Below are 20,361 nucleotides of genomic sequence, written 5' to 3' on the forward strand. Positions count from 1 at the left end.
TGTACGCAATACTCCAAGTGCGGCCAAGTTTTGTACAGCTGCAACATGACCTCGTGACTCTAAAACTCAATCTCTCTACCAATAAAACCTAACACACCGTATGCCTTCTTAACAACGCTATCAACCTGGGTGGCAACTTTCAGTGATCTATGCACATGGACACCGAGATCTCTCTACTCATCCACACTACCAAGAATCTTACCATTAGCCCAGTACTCCAGGAGACCCTTCTCAGAGAACAGGACTAGTTCTGTGTGGTACTTGAACTGATCTTGACGCTGATAGCACAGTTCTGTTACTAACTTGATACTGACACAGCCTGTGGGGCCAGTTTCTCAGGGTTAGTTTCACGGTATATAGAAATGATTGGTGGGAAAATAGTGGATCCCAGCATTTTTGTCCTGGTGTTTTCTAACTTGCCAGGCATCAATTACTTCAGTTTGTACCAATTGGAACACCATTTACGTTATCATAATTTGCTGCACTCCAAGACTCCCTAGAACACGGGAATTTTTGGTTGGGAAAATATTTTCTCATGCCCATTTTCCTACCAGTTCCTTTCTAGTTATGCTTCCATAGATGCAGCTGAAATAAAGGGCTACTCTTGGAACTTTGAATAGATAGCAAACTAAATCTTCTTTACTGAGACAATTGCAAAAGATTATCCCCAAAATATAGACTATATGAAGAAAAATACAGGACTTTGTTCCAGAATTCATAAAACTGGCATCAAAATTCTAAAAATATATTGGAAACATTGTAACAAAATTCATCCGAAGCCCCTCATTCTTATTCAAAATGGATTAAAATCATAGAATTCCTACAGTGTGGAAGCAGGCCATTCGGCCCATGGGGTCCACACTGACCTTCCAAACAGCATCCCACCCAGACCCACCCCAACCCTATCCCAGTAACCCTGTATTTCCCATGGGTAATCCACCCAACCTACACATCCCTGAACACTATGGATGATTTAACATGGCCTATCCATCCTAGCCTGCATATCTTTGGATTGTGGAAGGAAACTGGGGCACCCGGAGGAAAACAACACAGACACGGGGAGAATGTGCAAACTCCACACTGACAGTGTTCTGAAGTCAAATAAAACTGACATCCTGAAGCAAATGTCTATAAACTGGAATAAATATTAAATTAAATATTATTTCTGCATCAATGCTTTACCAAGTTAATTGTGTGGGCTAAAGCAATCCGGCAGAATTAAAACCTGCTGACCCTATATTTCAATTTCTCTGGACTCATTCTGTGCCTGTGGAATCAACAGTACCAATCAGAAAATCTCTATTACTGCAAATTAGGCATGTGAATATTTATCCTTGTTTCAATGTGTCTGGAATACTTTCTTTATTGTACCTACATCACATACCCTGGCCTCCAAGAATGACAGCATCCTAAATAAACCCCCCTTTTCTCCCTCACATTGCGAATACTATTTTGAAAATGAGATTAAACAAGTGCAACCAATAGCATTGGGCTTCATCAGGTTACTGAGATCCATGAAGCATTGGGCTTCATCAGGTTACTGAGATCCAGGGCAGTGTGTGAAGAACTCTCAGTGTAAACCTACATTCTCAACCCCGCACTACAGATCAGTGTAATGACCCCTATACCCATGGAATCTTTTAACTTTACAAATCAACCAAAATACATCAACAAATTCAGAAGTTTATGAATCCCATCTCAGATCAGCACTGGCTTCAGTGATCATGGTATCATTTTTCTAATAGTCATAATAGTTACAAAAAAACCCAAGGGCTGAATTTTGCCACAACAGAGATCTTTCTCCACTGAGGCAAAAATACCTCAGAACTCAGGAATCACAAGTTCTGCATTCAAATCTGGCAGCTCTCATTTTTTTTTTGCAGGAGTGGGTCCTAGCTTGTGTACGCATGGGTCCTGGAGGCAGCTGTCCATTTAAATGACCACATGCCTCCAGTAAAATGGAATTTTGTAGGCACTGCCATCGGAAATCTAGAGTGTCAAGATTAGACTGAGTAAGAAGAGTTCTGTTTTGAGTGAATGTCTTTTCAATTGCATGGTGCCCCGCTGGAGAGCTGAGGTACCCTTATGGATATGGCCCCAACATACCGTGGGGTAGGGGGTCAGGAATCCTTTTGATGGGGTGTGCAAGGTGCCCTTTGGGACTATTAACTGGAGAAGATTGGGTGCAAAAAGTGCATAAATCCCATGATCTTGTCCAGTTTGTCAAGAGCTGTCAAGGTGTCTCAACTTGTGTCACAAAGTGTCAACAAGTCTTGACCTGTCAAGGAGAGTCAACAAGTGTTAGAATGTGCATTTATGTATGTCAGTACTCTTCTCAATAGAGTGTAGCCTAAAATGTAGAAATTATAGAAATAGAACTACAGTCTTTCCCTGCAAATGGGCACTTGTGAATAACAAATGAGTTTCCATGATACATGAAGGGGAAAGAGTAGTGGGTCTTAGTTGGTAGAGGATTGCGAAGGACCACAGGGGATTTGTTCAGGGCATTGAGCTGCATGAGGAGTGTGTATAGGTGAAGGGGGTGAGGGGATAAAAGGGGCAAGGATTGAAAGAACGCTTTATATTTCTCCCCTTTTGGAGACGTAAGGTATCCCATTAGATCTGTTCTGAGGACACCTAAGGTGAGGTAAGGCACCATTTGGGATTGTAAAAAGATATGCTTGTGTATAAAAACTGCATATACTCATTGGGTTTGGCAACATTGTCAAGAAACTGTCCAAACAATGGAGTTAGTGCTTGCTATTTCAGAGTGCCTGTACAGACATTAAAGCATTTATGCTGCATGACTGATTTCCCAAACTATCAATTTTGCAATGGAATACCTATTGACGGACAACTCTAGCTGATTATTGAATGGAAATGCTTGCACACAAAAGACATTGAGTACTTGACTCAAATTATTATTTACATAAAGATAAATTGAAGAATTTTAATAAAAATGCTTTTTTGAATGTAACAAATTTTGTATTTTGCATTATCGTTCTTCTAATGGTGATATCCTCAAAGACTGGTAACTTCAATTTTCTGTCAGCATGACTCTTGAGGTATTCCATGCTAAATAATAGCTGAGGGCTGGGCAAAGCGTTTTATGAATTGGCACTCAATTGATTATATAGGGCTATAAGGGGCTATAGGATTACTAGGGATGTTTGAGTATGAGAGGCCATGGTAGACCGGTAGATTGTCATGGGTGGCCATGGGGATTGGAAGATTAGCATTGGATGCATGGGGTATGAATGGCCATGGAGAATGGACAGATTGGCATGGAGTGCATAGGAAGAATGTGAGGTCAAGGGATTGGGTCCATCGATGTTGAGACATGAGTGGCCTTAGAGGGTGAGTAGATGGGCATAGGTTGGCACAGAGGATATGACGGACAATGGAGATGAGTACATTGAAATTTGTAGGTATGAATGGGGCATGGAGAGTGAGGGAGGTGACTGAAGATGGTGAGAGCAGATGGGTTGCTTTATGTTTTGATCTATATTTTTAAACTTTGATCATAGTGCCAGAATCCCAAGGCAAGCCGTCCACCCAGCCCCCTTGAGATCTTGGCAGCATCTCAGCCTCTTACCAGGTTGCTCAGCCTGACTTGCAATCTAGCCAGGCCCCTGGACCAAAAGCACAGAAATACAGGTGGACAATTTTAAAGGTTGGGTTCACGGAGCTGGGATTTTTCCTAACTCTGCACAACTAACCCACAAATAAAAATCCTGCCATTGATCTTCTTTTGGGTCAGTGCACTTAGCCCATCTACTTCAGCTGAGTCAATGGAATTGAATAAAATGGATCTGGATTAGCTGCTGAGTTTCTAGCTTGGCTAAGTTAAAAAATAAAGCTATTTCCATTTACTTCACACATCTTACCCATCCTTTAAACTGTGATGAAATCATCTGTGTGTATCTATGGTTTCTACAGAGCAAACCAGCAATCAGTGCATAGTAACATTTATGGAACAGCCAGTTCCAGGAGTTGCCAGCTGCCGACATTCAATTCTGCCCAGCAATAGAGCGGAGGGACTTATCACAAGGTTTTCGATAGGTCCCTCAGGAGAGTTCAGGAGTCACTAAGAGGAGTTTAAAGGTTACAATGAGCGAGGATGCGAGAGAGTGACAGAAGCAGACCCCATGTTACAAGTGACGCAGCTGTCCAGCTGAATTAAATGGATTCTGTGTAAGGGACTCAATAAGGATCAGTTTGATTGCTCTATGCTAATAGAACTCCAGAGAAAGTTCTAGGAGTCACTAGGCAGCTAAGTGGTGGAATCAATACGTAGAAAAAGTCCTGGGAAGCTGAGAAAATGGAGGTCCCTGGCCTTCCGTGTTGAAGGGAAGCCACAAGAATCTCGGAAGAAGCCAGCGAGCATTAATAATTTGGTGCAGCTGAATGATTAGGAGATGAAAAACTCGCGTGAGCATTCGCTTGATGCAACTGAACATGGTTGGAGCTTGAGAGAATACTTGAAGGAAGGACTGGCTCATAGACACCATTTGTCAGTGAAGAGTTTGAATTAGCCACCCCTATATAATAAAGGGGAATTACTGTGAAATCCATTTGATGCGACTGTGGAATGTCTGATCATTCTCCGTTACCCATATTTACCAACATTAACTCTGAATATTAAAATATACTTTGGAATAACTACGTGATTTTGTGTTCTTACTAAGTTTTCTGCATCTCACACTTTCTTTTAAACTTTAAAAATGGAAGTTATTGGGCCCTAGCCAGATCATAACATAAATGTGGCAGTTGGATCCAGGATCGTAACAACACCCAGTGATGTTTACCGACTTTCACAACAAACATCTGTGATAAATTACAAACAAGTTCAGATTATGAAGACCAAGAACCAGCATATGGAAAAGCAAACAAAACTGAAAGTGCAAGAGAAACTCAGCAGATGAGGCAGCATCTGTGGAGAGAGAAACAGAGTTAATGTTTCAAGCACAAAATGACTTCTTTGGAACTGAAGGGGTCTTGTTTTTATACTGTTGACAGAAGGGGCGGACAATCAAGTGAAACAGATGGAGAAGGTGTTGGAGTAAATGACAAAGGGATGGTAGGGGAGGATGGAATATCAATGCAGAATACATGTTAATAGTAGGTTTGAATAATAGAAAATTGATCTGCTCTGCATAGATTAAGCCAATGCAAACAAGGCATGGAGTGGGTAAGGTAGATGTAATCTAAATGGAAGAAAGTATTATGGTCTGCAGTTGATAAGCTCAATATTGAATCCTGAAGACTGTAATGTCTCTAAGGAGAAAATGAGGCACTGTGTATCCAGCTTGTGTTGGGCTTCACCGGAACACTACAACAGGCCCAGGGTGGGAATGTTAGCATGAGAGCAAGATGGCGCATTTATATAGCAAATAACCAGAAAGTCATCGGAAGAGTCATATTGGACTCAAGATGTCAATTCTGTATATCTCTCCACAAGATACTGCAAAAGCTGTTAGGCTTGTCCGGTATTTTCTGTTTTTATTTCAGCATCCACAGTACTTTGCTCATATTATGGAAAAGTAAAAACTGGTAGGTTATTCATTCTGCTGTACACTTGCCTCCACAGATCAGTCCATTGGATCGGTCACAACTGAAGTTATCACATTCGCAATATCTGCCTGAGATGAGCTCATTGGGATTTTCTCTCTTTTTGCAGACACATTGCCCACAGATACAATATCCATTACCACTGCAAATTGGAGACGCATTATCTTTTCGACATGAGGCATGCATATCCTCACTGTATACTTCATCAACGTTGCATTCACAAAATCGACCAATCCATCCTCTATCGCATCTGAAATGAAACAGTTAAGTCTTAAAAATCAGCTTCAGGAAATCACGATCTTAGTTTCTTCTTTAAAAACAAGCACTTTTAGTTTCAAAGAACATCACCTCAAACTTTGTACTGGGAAATTAACAGTTTTCTGGATGCAATATTGAGCTGACTAATGTCCCCTTTTTGTTTTGTGTTTTCTTTTTGCTCTTGTTTCTTTCTTAATATTAAGACCATGAGACCATAAGATAGCAGAACAGAATTAGGTCATTTGGCCTATCAAGTCTGCTCTGCCATTTGTCCTGCCTTTCTCTGTAACCTTTGATCCCATTACTAATCAAGAACTTATCTATCTCAGTCTTAAAGAAAAACAAGAATTGTTGAAGAAGCTCAGCAGGCCTGGCAGCACCTGTGGGGAGAATTTTAATTGATGATTTGACTCTGGTGACTCTTCACTAGAACTTCTGTCCTATCTCTGTCTTAAATGGACTCCTTGCATTGAAAGATAGTAAGAACTGCCAATACTGGAGTCAGAAATAACACAGTGTGGAGCTGGATGAACACAGCAGGCCAGGCAGCATCAGAGGAGCAGGTAAGTTGGCATTTCGGGTAAGGACCCTTTTTCAGAAATGGGTCCTATTTAACCTATCCTGCCTTGCACTCTATCAAGACTATTCCTTTTGTTCTTCCCCACTCTCCACCTTTTCACTGGCTCAAAACAATTACATTCCTGACTTTTGTCAGTTCTCACGACCTGAAACACTATCAGATCTGCTGTGAGTTTCCAGCATTTTCTGTTCTTGGATTTCACATATCTGCAGTATTTTGCTTTTGCTGTTCTCAGTTGTGTTGATTCACTCAGTAGGAAATACTTAATTTTTTTTATAGAATCCCTACAGTGTGGAAACAGGCCCTTTGGCCCAACAAGTCCACACCGACTCTCAGAGCATCCAAATACAAGATTATCAGGAAAAACAGTAAGCAAATTCTCAACCAGAGAACATCTGTGGATGAATAGGAAGATTATGTTCAAAGCAATGCTGCAGGAATCAAATATTTAAAAATAATCCTGGAGAGAGAAGGCATTGGGCATGTTAAACCTGTGCTCCAGAAAAAAAAACACATTCCTAATTAATCCATTGCTGTGTACAGCTATAACACTGGCATCTAATTGACAATGTGGGAAATATGTTCTGTCCACAAATAAAAACATCAGGATGAATTCAATAAAAACCAAAAGAACTGCAGATGCTGTAAATTAGGAACAAAAACAGAAGTTGCTGGAAAAGTTCAGCAGGTCTGGCAGCACCTGTGGAGAGAAATCAGAGTTAACGTTTCCGGTCCAGTGACCCTTCCTCAGAACTGCTCTGAGGAAGGGTCACCGGACCCAAAAGGTTAACTCTGATTTCTCTTCACAGATGCTGCCAGACCAGGATGAATTCAATCCTGTCCATAATTGCTGAACCCAATAATGAGTCATGCAGGGCTGTGTAATTAGGCAGACTTGCTCCGAAAAAGGCAATTCAGCCTTGAATTTCAGTCCCTCAGAATTGGCAGAATTTCAGGTAAAATTCTGAAGGATATGCAGGGACAGAGAAACCTGTTAGTTCACGTGAACAGAACTTTACAAGTGGCAGGACACTCTAAGAGAGCAGTTAGTAAAGAATCTCACTGGAAAGTAGGAGCAGTAGTCAGTGTTTCAGCTCCTTGAGCCTACCCCTCATTCAATAAGATTGTAGCTGATCTGACTGTGCCCTTTAGCTGCTTTCTCCTGCCTTTCAAAAATCTGTCCAATTCAGCCTTGTGTATAATCAAAGACCCACCTGCAACTACTTTCGGCTAAGAAAATTCCAAAGATTACCAACCATATGAGAGAAGAAATTCTTCCTCATCTTAAATGGGAAATCCCTTACTTTTAACTGTGTCCCTTCATCCTAAGTTCTTCCATGAGAGGAAACATTCTCTCTGTTAAATCCCCTCAGGATCTTAAATTTCAAAAAGATTGTCTCTTATTCCTCTAAACTCTGAATGGGTTTGGATTGGTCCCGATCAGCCTTTCCTCATACACCAGCCTCTTCATTCCTGTTACTAGCTCAATGAATCCTCTCTAAACAGTTTCTACTGCAGGCATATTCAGACTTAAGTAAGGAGATCACCTGTACACTGTACTCAAAATGACTTTCCTCATTGCAGCAAGCCATCACCACCTTTATACTCTGCCTCCCTGAAATAACTCCCCAGAGACCAGTATTCCATCACTAAGTCACCCTTTGTTTACATGTGGAGTGTCCTTGACACTGATCCAGCTCACTCAGAACAAGCTCTCAGAGTGAATAGGGTGTCTCATGCTCCTGTTTACATCTGTCAGCCAGGGTTCCCTGATTGGATCAGAATAACAGCCCATTCAGGGAACTCATATTCTATGAGGTCCACCTGGGTGACCTCATTACAATTACTATATCCATCCCCCTCTCAGTCCAAGGACACAGACTGGTTCTTTTTCTTTGAGATGATGCAGTTCATTTAATTGATATTAATGCCATTATCTCAGTACTCACCTCTTATACACCCAGTTATAGTGTTTGAAGTTTTAAGTCCAGTTGGGCTTCAGCTAAAAGGGATAATAATTGTCTTAACCTAGTTAAAAATCCTGATACAGATTCCCCTGGTTCTCGAATTGCCAAGTAAAACTGATAGCATCTCAGAAATACATGTGGGAGGCTTGGGGTCATAATATTCCTTAGCTAAATCTGTCAACTCTTAAAAGGTTTTAGTATCTGGTGCCTCCGGAAAATTTAGGCTCCTAATAACTGAAAAAGCTGCAGGTCCACAAGATGTCAGGAGAATTACTCATTGCCTTTCATTTGCCCCAATGTTGCTTGCCCAGAAAAAAACTAATGCAGTCTTTCCTCATGCTGAGCCTAGTCTTCCAAAGCAGGGTTTAACAATTCAAGTTTTACAAGTAATGGCATGATGCCAGAAATGCTTATCTCAACTCAAAGATGACCTTTGTGAGCAAATTTCATCACCGTCTTTCTAACAAAGTCTAATATTCTGCAGTCTCTTTCTGTTTAAATCATATTCTATCTTGTTATTCTTCCTATCAAAGGGACAATTTCACATCTTTTCGCATTATACAGTATTTCTGCTATAACGGGTATTTCGTTAATGCAAATTGGCTGTAACACGATTGATAAATAGTGTATTCCATCTGTTAAATTTTTACCTGCTCACTCAACTAATCTATGTTTCTTTGCAGGCACATGTATCATCCACTTAACTTGCTTTCCTACCTATCCCTATGTCATCAGAAAATTTGTCTACAGTGCAGTCATCTCCTCGTCCAAGTCATTAATATGGATGATAAATATTTGAAAGCCTAGCATTGATGTCTGTGGAACTCCATTAGTTACAGCTTGACAAGTTGAAAATCCCAACACACTGTTTCCTATTTGTTATCCAATCCTTTACTTACTTTAATATATTATTCCAACTCTATGAGCTCTCATCTTGTGTGGGAGCGTTTATTTACAGCACTTTTTCAAATGCCTTTTGGAAATCTGTATACACTACGTCTACTGATTCTATGTTATCCACCCTTCTTGTCAAAGTACTCCGATAAATTTCCCAAACATGATTTCCCTTGCACAAAACCATGTTGCCTCTGCCTGATTGTACAATGAATCTTAAAATGTCCTGCTACTACTCCCTCAATAGTGGGTTACAGCATTGTCCTAAAGACAGATATTAGATTAACTGGCCGAAGGTGTTCTGCTTCCTGTCTTGAATCATGGTGTTCATTTTTACTTTTCTGGCATTTAAGGTAATTTTGGTGATCTCTTAATGTTGGAAATTGTATTAGGCTCCACCCAATCTGATGATCTCATCATGGAAAATCAAAGAGTCCGGCAAGGTGAGATATGCCAATTTTAGCTCCCAATGGTCTAACAAGCCAATATAACTTGCAACTTTCTCCATCATGCAATATCAACAATACAATTGTTAAACTTGATGCCTCTTCTTGTTAAGACTCATTAATGGTACATCCCTTAGCACTTTTCTTCATAAAGGCTCTTCCATTCAATGTATAAAGGGATTTGGTGGCAACACCCCAGCCCAATAATTAGCTGTCAGTGGTTGGTTCTGAAAGTCATAGAACATTTTGTAACCAATGGGATCCTTTCAGAATTGAGGGAGTTCCAAAAAATTTCAATCTCTGCAACCACTTTATTAAAACCCTTGGTTGTAGGCCATCGATTTCAAGGGGCTGTTAGCCTCCAGTTGCATTAGCATTCCTAGTACATTTTCTCGAGACATTATAATTTGGGTCCTTGGCTTCATGAGTAGATGCATTGACTACAAAACCAGAGAAGCTATGTTGAAACTTTATAAAATCTGGTTAGCCTACTGTTAGAATATTTCAACTTGTAGTGACAATAAAAGGGTGAGGAATTTGGGGCTAGGATGAGAAGAATTCTCTACTCCAAACAGCTATAGGTGCTCAGTCATTGATAGCTCTCGCAATTTTGGCACTAGCCCCAGATGTTGTGAAAAAGGACTTTCCAGAGTTGACAGGGCTAAGTTTGCCCCTTGTCATTTCCATTGACTAGTTCAAAACCAGGCGATCCATCTGGTTTCATTCCATTTTGGAGATTTTTCAGTGGTTTGATACAACTGAGTGACTTGTTAGAGATATCAGAGGGCAGTTAATAGTCAACCACATTGCTGTGGGTCTGAAGTCACATGTAGGCCAGACCAGCAGTTTGCATTCCCTAAAGGACATAGTGAACCAAATGATTATTTTTACAACAATCAACAATACTTTCATTGTCATCATTAAACTTTTTATTCCAGATTTTATCAAATTCAAATTCCACCACCTACTATAGTGGGATTCAAACCCACATCCCCAGAACATTATCTATGAATTACTAGTCCAGCAGATAATGCCATCATGTCATCACCTCTCTATTTGTTTTTATGTAATTTTCCCTGTACTCAATATTGTGCTGAATAACTTGATCACTTACTTACAGGCTCCACATTCCATTTTTCCATTCCCCTCGTTACAATCTGGATGTTTTGTGATTCCCTGCCTTTGGCACTTACATTCACATAAAAACTTCAGAGTGATTTCCACTTTCTCATTAAAACCCAATGGCTTGAGCTGAATAGTTGATTTCTGCCCATCATTTGGGCATTTCTTTGCTGTGATACGTATGTCAAAGTTCACCTGGAAAGACCGGAATGGCATTTTAAAAATTGGTCCTCTTGCAAGAGTTACAAGTAAGGTGCTGCTGCAGACAGATCAACGCAGCCAATATTTTACTACTGAGAAATCAAGGGTGAGGGGCCAAAACCCACAGAACAGAAATCTTCAAGGTTGCAAAAAGGAAAATGAAGTGGTGAATTAAGAAATGATAATTAAATTGCAATAAGCCGGCGATTTAAAAGCCTTAAGCCCACAGGAAGAAGGAAAGACTGAGGAAATTAAGAACATCCATAGGTTTCAGGTCATGTAGAAGAATAAATTAGAATTTAAAACTGAAATCACAAATTCGTTGTACAATGCAGTAATAACATCAAAAGAACACACATGACAATCTATTCATAGATTCTATCAGTAAAGTAGCTTTATCGTACTGTATTAATCCATAAGGAGGAAAATAACGTTCTAATATTAGATTTAAACCTGTTGAATATTTAAATATACAAATCTTGATGGCGGTATCCATGCAAGAACTCCAAAGCATTGTTGTGCAATGTTTGATGAGATGCAAATTTCACCACTTCTTGGCAAGTGGCTGTGATTTAAACGACTCAACTTTGATAAGATGCCACGCGTATTGGGGAGGTGCCCATTCTAGCATTATGGGTTACCTAGGAACCAGCTCAAGGGAAAATAAGCTGTGAGAAGGACTCAATGACTCTGCAGATTAATATTCATAGGCTTAGTAAGTGGGCATGGCTCTGGCAGATGGAATATAATGTGTGAATTGAGAAAGTATCCACTTTGGTATAAAATGTTGAACATTTTTTTAAAATGATGAGAGACTAGGAAATGTTGGTATTTAAATGGTCCCTTTCACACACATCACAGAAAGTTGATCCATAGATACAGCAAGCAATTCAGGAAAATGGAATGTTTGCCTTTATTGCAAAGAGACTGGATTATAAGAGAAAGAAGCCTTACACAATGATATTGAGCTGCAATAAAGCATAGCCTTGAATGCCTTCATATCACAAGGGCACATTTAAATACTTCTTAAATGTTTTGAGGGTTTCTGCCTATGCCATCCTTACAAGCAGTGACTTCCAGATTCCCACCATCCTCTGGGTGAAAAAATGTTTCCCTACATCTCCTTTAAACCTCCTGCCCCTTACCTTAAAAAAAGAGGGTGTGCGCTTGAAACAGAGGCAGAGGCTGAGTGCACAGAAGGTTACCCCTTCCCAGAGCATGCAGCAGGGGGCCACGCTCTACCTTGTGACACACTACCAGAGACAGAGGAGAAAGCATTAGAAGGCCATTGATTGGCCACTTACACAGTTGGCTCAAGATGGGCAGTGGGTTCTGCAAAACCTAAGCTGCCTCTGCTAAGCTCCAGTACAAGTAGATAAGCAATGGGGATGGTAATCCCTATCATCACACCCAATCATACACTGCCTCTGCCCATCAGCCAGCTTGCTCCCAATGTGGTCCATCATTTTCTGATCAGATTGATATTAAGACATTTCTTCACTTGCCAAACAGTGCATACAAAGTAATTCTTCAGATGGTTTACCAATCAAGTATTACTGATCACAACTGATGTGCAAACATACATTACATTCACTGCAACCTCCACATTACCTTATCACCAATGTGAATCCCTAAACACTTGGTGCCGTGTTCCCCTGTATGTACAGTATTGTTGTTACAGTAGGCTGTATAATGTATTGTCACTCCTTCTGGCAACAAGCTGTTCTCCAAGATCACATCAAAGGACAAATCCTGTAAAAAAAAGGTGAAAACATAGCCATCGTTATATTGTTAGGTACTGAATCAGTACAAAATGTTGGGCAGATTTTGATGCAAGGATCACTATAGTGGTCAGTACTTACATGATAAGCATCAAGGATTAACTTGATTATATTACTAGAATTCAGTGTCAGAATGCCCACTTCAGATTTTGGAATTGAATCATGAAACATCTATTAAAATAGAGAAGCAGGTTTTTATCTTGTCATATTGTTACAGGCTGCAGCTTTAATAATCATGCTAAGCTCCTTGAATTCTCTCTTTGTGAATAAAAGATAGCAACAGAAATAGGCACAAAATGTTGAAGAATGAACAATCAGAGCTTAAGGGTGCTAATTCTCTTTTCAATGTTAAATATAAAAATCATTCCTATATAAGATTTCGAATGAATACCTTCCCTAATCCAACCCTACACAGTTAGAGCAGCACTTTTACCGAATGCAAAGCTGTATAACTTTGGCCTAGTTTCTCAGGTTGATGTTATTATGTATTCACAGCAAGCTCAAAGTAGCCAACAAGTGAGAGATGAGGGCTGACCATAATGAAAATGCAGGTGCTGTTGCAGCAAAAGATCGCTTGTGCTATGCCAGAAGAGGAAGAAGGCCGCCTGAGAAGTAAAAGGGTTGGAAAGCTTTGTTATCCAGTTTTCCCCTACTGTGCGATCAGTACACTGGGGAAGGGGGAGCACTCAGCATCGGGAAATTCATCACAGAAACTGCACCAGAAAAACTAGACAGTTCAGTATATTTGACATCTGCTAATTTTAGCTGATAGGGACACAAAATAGAATTACAGTCAACCATACCTCCAAATCCTTTCATATGTTCGATTTTAAATACTTATCCAACTCCCTCTTAATAGTATCATTACTTGTTTTTCAATTGTCATTGGCACTACACATTCCTTATTTAACACCCCACTTTGAGAAGATATTCCTTCCAGATCTACATTCTTACAGTGATAATCCTGAATCTAAAGTCATTTATTACTGACCTAACAACTAGTGAGATCAGTCCGTCATTATTTAAATCCTTCATAATTTTGCATGCTTCCATTAGACTAAGCCTCCTAACTTACTCTGTGGCACCCAGAGTAGGTAATTAAAAAATCAACTTTGTAATCATTTGCAATAACTAATCAAGACATTTAAATTACAAATCCTATTTGTACTCACTGTTACAAAATAACTTTCTGACCTCTGTTAAGAACGTGAGTCATGTTCACAGAAGTGAACCTAAAATGCATCTACCCCAACTTTAAAATCCAAATTCTCAACCTTTATTTCTCCACCCCAGAAAAAAAACAGAAATTCTTAAGAGGCATTTTCTTTCTCCATCATTTCTTTTTTCACTACTTCTATTTCACTTTAACAATAATAACATATTTAAATTAGACAAAGGACTTTCAGAATTGTATTCTACACAAGTCAATTTTTCTCATGGTATTCCTTCTCTTTCACATTTCCTTTAGATAGAACATCTATTATAAAATTGTCTTCTCCTATAACATGCATAGCTTGTAGATTTATATGGTTGCTGCATAAAACTCCAATGAAGCACAGTCATAAATTCTTGTCATGGAATCTCTCCAAAACAAACAAACTCTTATGGTCTATATTAACAACATATGCAGAATTATTTGCTATGCAGAGCTCAAAATTTTGTAGATCTAGGATCATGCTCAGTGTTTTGTTCTCCATTGTTGAATATTTCTGTTGATGTATATTTAATTTCTTGGAAAAGTAACTGATGGGCAAGTTGATACACATTCATCCTCCTGAACAACACTGCACCAATACAATACTGGCATCCACAGCCAGTGTAAATAACTTCTCATAATTAGGTGCTACTAAAACTGGTATGGTAGTCAGTATCACTTTTAAACTGTCAAACACACTGCCAATTCAAATTTCTTGCCTTTCTTCATTAAACTTGTAAAAAAAAGTGATTACAGTGCTGAGATTTTCATGACCCTCTGAGAAAATCTACTTGTATGTGGATTTTAATGATCATAGATCACTTACACTTTGATGAAATAGAACACTTTTCTATTATGATCTAAACTGCTTTACGATGTGGCCCATTCAATGTGATTTGTGTACAGTCTATAGAACCCTGCCAGCTATTTTGTTGAATCCTACTGGCCGGTGTCACGGGGAAACAAGATGAAGCAGTGTGATCTGGAACAAATCAGTCTTCGCTAACAGCCTCGATACATTGTGTATGGCTAATTGAGAGATCCCTCACAGGTCCCCAGTGGATTCATGGAAGGAGCGAATTGCATCAAGGTTCAGTGCAGTGGCACCATGCCAGCCACCAGGATAGGATGGCCACTTATGCTTTTGGGCTGCAGGTCCTGCTCCAGCAGTTGACACAGTTCTGTGACAGTGTCCTAGGAGATCTGAAATCTGCGCTGACATTGTCCCTTGCTCATCTGGAGGAAATTGCATTGAGGACAAAACTCTCTGGCCCTCCTGTATCGCCTACAGATCATGAGGGGAGCTTCAGCTGTGACCTTTAGATGGGGAGGCTGTTCAGCATCTGCTGGTGGTTGCTGCTGGTCCTAGGCTTGCTGCTGCATCTGGCCCACTTTCATTTCTCTTCATTTTTGTCATATCACAGCAACAGTGACGATAATCCCTCTGTGGTTGATCCATCAATCACACATTCAATGAACATGAGTGGGGAATAACCAGATGGACATGGAGCACTTTGACAAGGAGGGCTGCAGAATAATAGCATGAAATGAAGGCATGATACTTGGACATTAGACCTTATTCTGATGAAGGCAAGTTGCAAAGAGATAGTAGGAGATTGTAAGTGCTTCATGGGTACTGAACCCTTCTCCTCCTAGCCCTACGTCTTTGCACATAAACGCATTTTACAATATACATGCGGATTAAGTTGGATGGGAATCAGTTCCATGCACTCTGACTTTTATGTGCAGAATTCTCTGTATCTAGTTTCCATCAAGAGATTGATAGAATGGGAGGCTGCAATATTAATGAGGTAAAATTAAGTAATAATGAGGATGATAATGAGTGATAATCCACACAAGTGGGTCTTTCAACACTCACTAATTAGAGTCTCATCTCAACGTCCAGTAGTTGCTTGGATAAAGGGGCTGTCCAGATCAAGAAGGGCCACACTGGACATCTCATCTGATTCTCTCAAATTTCTCACCAAGGCCATACCATTCAGGGACTGGGAAGATCCTATCCTGCATCTTGTTTATGACGAAAAAAATCTCATTAGATTGGCAAGTGGACTTCATCTACTGATCAAGACAATTCAGGTCATATAGATCCCAAAATAAAAGGAGGATGCTAGTAGTAAATCTACCTGTTGTAGCTTTCAAAAAGGTGACTCAGGTGAGGGTCCATCATACAACAAGAATCAGAGTTTACCATTAAGAAGATGGTGAAAACAGTCTATGCTAATCTGGAACATGGATGAACAAAGTCAGCTAAATAACTTGATCATGTTCTCAAATCATTATTAGAGCATTAACAGAACTATTGTGCTTATCTAGTGGATTACTGGTATCTCACAACTTACTGAAGCAGCACATTGGGAATCAAAACATGCGATTCCTGGTAACACAATTTAAACTACACAAAATTCCCCACTTTCTTTTAGACTGAGTTGACTGGAAGCATGGAGCAGTTTCTGTATGTCACAAAAGTGCTATTTATTACAAATAATTAAACTCTAATCATAATTAAATGGTATTGAACCATCAGCACATAACTCTGCTAATTAAAACTTTAATCCATGCATAAACACCCCTCTCACACACACATAATCATAAGCATACAGACAAAGAAAGAAAGACATAGTTTATGGATAAATGGAAAAACTAGGAAAGCAGTTCAGTGGTTCTTGCTCACAAGGGTTACTGATTCTTATAATTCTTGCACTGGTCAGAATGTTGCTTCTCAGTCATCCTTCTCTGGATGCTGCTACTGGTTTGGAAGAGGCACAGGGTGGCTGATTCACTTATAAAAGGTCTCTGGCTTATCAACTAAAATGTCACAGCTTCCTGCAACTGTTGATTTTCTTCAGGTTTAATGTGGTTTACTACAGAGAACAGAGAAAGAGCACTCCTAACATGGTCATGATCCAAAGGCTTCTCTAAGTTCTTCACAACCCAAAGCAGTTGAGTTACCTACGAACCAATTTTGTGACTGTTTGCAGGCAGAAATCTTCGTCATTGATAACTGGTCAATATTCCAAAGACCGTCAGCTTCTTGTTGCCAACCAAATCTCCACTGGCACACAGCCCTTTGGCTCCAGTTCATCCACAAACTACATTGCACTTAATGGATGATAAACAGCTGTACGAGTAATGTGTGCAAGGAATGTCGGGTTACTTGCTTTTGAACATGCAGCAATCCTCCAGCCATCCTTAGTTTTTAAAACATTTCAGTCTACAATTAAAAATTTAGGAAATTAACAACACAGTCTTGACAAGTGGCTATTTAAATTATTCTATAATCTTATTGGGATCATTTCAACTTTTAAATCTAAATAATCTAAAATATTTTAAACACCCTTTATCTCTGAGTTGTGGCCTTATAGAGGTTCATAAATCATGAGGAGCATGGACAGGGCAAATAGACAAGGTCTTTTCCCTGGGATGGGGATGTCCAAAACCAGAGGGCATAGGTTTAAGGTGAGAAGGGAAAGATTTAAAAGGGACCTAAGGAGCAACTTTTTCCACACAGAGGGTGGTGCGTATATAGAATGAGCTGCCAGAGGAAGAGGTGGAGGCTTGTACAATTTCAATATTTAAAAGGCACCTGGATGGGTATATGAATAGGAAGGGTTTACAGGGATATGGGCCAAATGCTGGTAAACGGGACCAGATTTATTTAGGATATCTGGCCAGCATGAACAAGTTGGACCAAAGGGTCTGTTTCCATGCTATGACATCTCTATGACTCTATGACTCAAGCTGTATTCAGCTAACAGTTGTTACTGAGAGGAAACAGCAATAATGTTCACTGTTTTCCAAAAGATATTTTAACCAGTGACACAAAAAAAATGCAACTGAACCAAGGTGACTAAAAGTGTAAAGCCACAGAAATTATTTCCTACCCTGGCCTGGTAGTCTACAGACAAAAATGTAAGTTTCAGAGATCTGTTATAAATTCAACCTTTCTCTGGGCTAGGAGAAAATCAGGAATGTGTGAAAACACACATGAGAACAACACACTAACTTCACCCTGAGCACCTTACAGCATATACTAACCTGTACAAGGATGTCAGTCCTTTATCAAGCTAAGGTATCAATTCCATAAAACAGTTAATTCATTCTTGGCATCATTTCCTGCTTGTACTTGCTTTGCTAGGATGCTGATATTTTCATTACCTTTGCAAATTGCAGTAATTTGATTCTAATTTTCTGTCATTAGCACTAAGCTTAGCGTTTAACCAGTTATTGCTATATTTAAGTTGTTTATTAATGTTGCTTCCTTATTTTATCTTCAAAGTTGCTCCTCCTGTCTGCCAAAAACAAAATCATTATTTTCTACATTTATCCTTTATCCTGCACTCTACATGCTACAGCTACAGTTTTTGGCTTTAAAAATGTAAGCAATTTCAGTCTAAAGAAGGCAGCACCAATTAATCTCTTTCAGGAGAATGTGGTGAAAACTCTTTCTGATGTAACAACTTGCTGAATTATTTCATGCAGAGAGAGCATTTATTTACGATGCGATTTATTTAGTAATAATAATCATTCGCCATTTTTTCCAGTTCAAATGATGAAAAGCTGAATTACTTCAGCTGTACAATCGTGTGGCAGAGAATTCAGATGTTGAACAGTACTGTTTATAAACACTTGACTTCTAAAGTAGCTTCCCTGTTGAAACCTATATTGCTTATGTTTAAAATATAGATGCATCTGAAATTTCACAAATATTAACAAAACTGAACAATTATCTTTGACAGCAAGATCCACAATATCAATGACTCACACTGCAGCAACAGGAATTCTTAATTATTTCATTGTTACTAGATAAAAATACCACACAAATAGGTAGCAATTCATCAAGGAATTTTCAGTAGGCCACGTTTAGTCTGTAGTGACAATGGTCTCAATCAATTGAAGCACTGAGAAACAAATCTTATATCATTCATCTTGTACAGATTATGAATCATTTTAAAAGTGTGTAACACATACAGTTTGAGCTTATTCTACAATGAAATTGGGCATGGAAATTGCGCAGCCGATCCACTCTTATCTAAAAATATTGAATAGTGGTTTAATGCACCATCCCACTCCCTTTCTAAAATTACTTTTAAATGACACAAATGGATTATGTCTTGTTATGTCTTATGGATATATTGTCTTGTTCTTTGGCACTTAAACACCATAGGGAGGCTTTGTTCAAAGTAAATGCGTTCATTCGCTGTAAAAGAAGCTACAATTCATGAAATGACATTACGATACAAAAGATTTGCTGATACACTGCCAGTTAAAGAACTATACTGTACAATAAAATATAAAACAGAAAGTGCTGGAGGAACTGTGAAGAGAGAAACAGAGTTAATATTTCGAGTCTGATGTAATTCTTCTTCAAAACCAAAGAAAAGGAATATGCAACTTGTTAACATCTACAAGATTTCAGCATAATCCCAGTTCTGCACCAAAAACATTCTAATACACTTTATTTTATGTCTGTCTTATACACATTAAATTAAACACTTTATTACAGAAACTTGAGGCTGTGTTTTTGCCCATTTGTGTCAGTAGTTTATTCCAAGCCAAGGGGTCTCTTCATTTATATACATTTCAAAATAAACAGAAACAATCAACTAGTGGTTCCTTTCTATATTTCCATAAGGAAATCAAAGGGGATAAACTGTTTAAAGTTTTTGAGAAGATTTGTAGCTTGGGTTGTGGATGAGGTTGTAGACTTGCTCGCCGAGCCAGTGTGTTTAAATGCAGACGTTTAGTCACCTTGCTAGCTAACATCATCAGTGCGCCTCCGTTGAAGCATTGGTGTTCTGTCCTGTTTGTTATTTATATGCTGGGGTGGTTGGTATTATTTCCGGGTCTGTTTCTCAGTGGTTTGATATTGGGCCCAGTTCAATGTGTTTGTTGATGGAGTTCCGGTTGGAATGCCAGGCCTCCAGGAATTCCCTGGCAAGTCTCGAACTTGATTGGGACAACACACCCATAATAGTACAAGCCAAACAGAGACATGCCAGGGAATTCCTGGAGGCCTGGCATTCCAACCGGAACTCCATCAACAAACACATTAAGCTGGACCCAATATACAACCTGTATTGGTTTAGAGATGGTTTCTGTCTTTATTTATCATTTATTTCTGGAAAACCTACAAGCTCAGATTCTCTAATTGCGAAGCAGGATCGGCACTCTACTCATAACAAGTTCCTCCTCACACCCTCACCACTATCCACTCATTCAATTTAACATGCAGCTCTGTCATTATTTACACAGTGGAGCAGGGTCACCGGCTTCTACCATGGAGCACCACTAAACCAGGGCAGAATTTTCTTAAAAAGGACCTGTT

At 39.4% G+C, this 20,361-nt stretch overlaps 1 protein-coding gene across 2 annotated transcripts in view; it reads right to left on the reverse strand.

Moving 5' to 3' along the window:
- Positions 1-20,361, reverse strand: part of LOC109935770 (integrin beta-1-like) — an 84,419-nt gene that overhangs the window by 23,392 nt on the left and 40,666 nt on the right. For both annotated transcript variants that reach the window (XM_048616166.1, XM_048616172.1), the window contains 4 exons: positions 12,902-12,991; positions 12,651-12,791; positions 10,831-11,033; positions 5,583-5,821 (listed from right to left, as the gene is read on the reverse strand). In XM_048616166.1, the coding sequence (XP_048472123.1) occupies positions 5,583-5,821; positions 10,831-11,033; positions 12,651-12,791; positions 12,902-12,991 (673 nt within the window). The remainder of the gene's footprint in view (positions 1-5,582; positions 5,822-10,830; positions 11,034-12,650; positions 12,792-12,901; positions 12,992-20,361) is intronic.

This window comes from Rhincodon typus, chromosome 2 (assembly GCF_021869965.1).
Source record: "Rhincodon typus isolate 14 chromosome 2, sRhiTyp1.1, whole genome shotgun sequence".
In the NCBI taxonomy this organism is placed as follows: Eukaryota; Metazoa; Chordata; class Chondrichthyes; order Orectolobiformes; family Rhincodontidae; genus Rhincodon; species Rhincodon typus.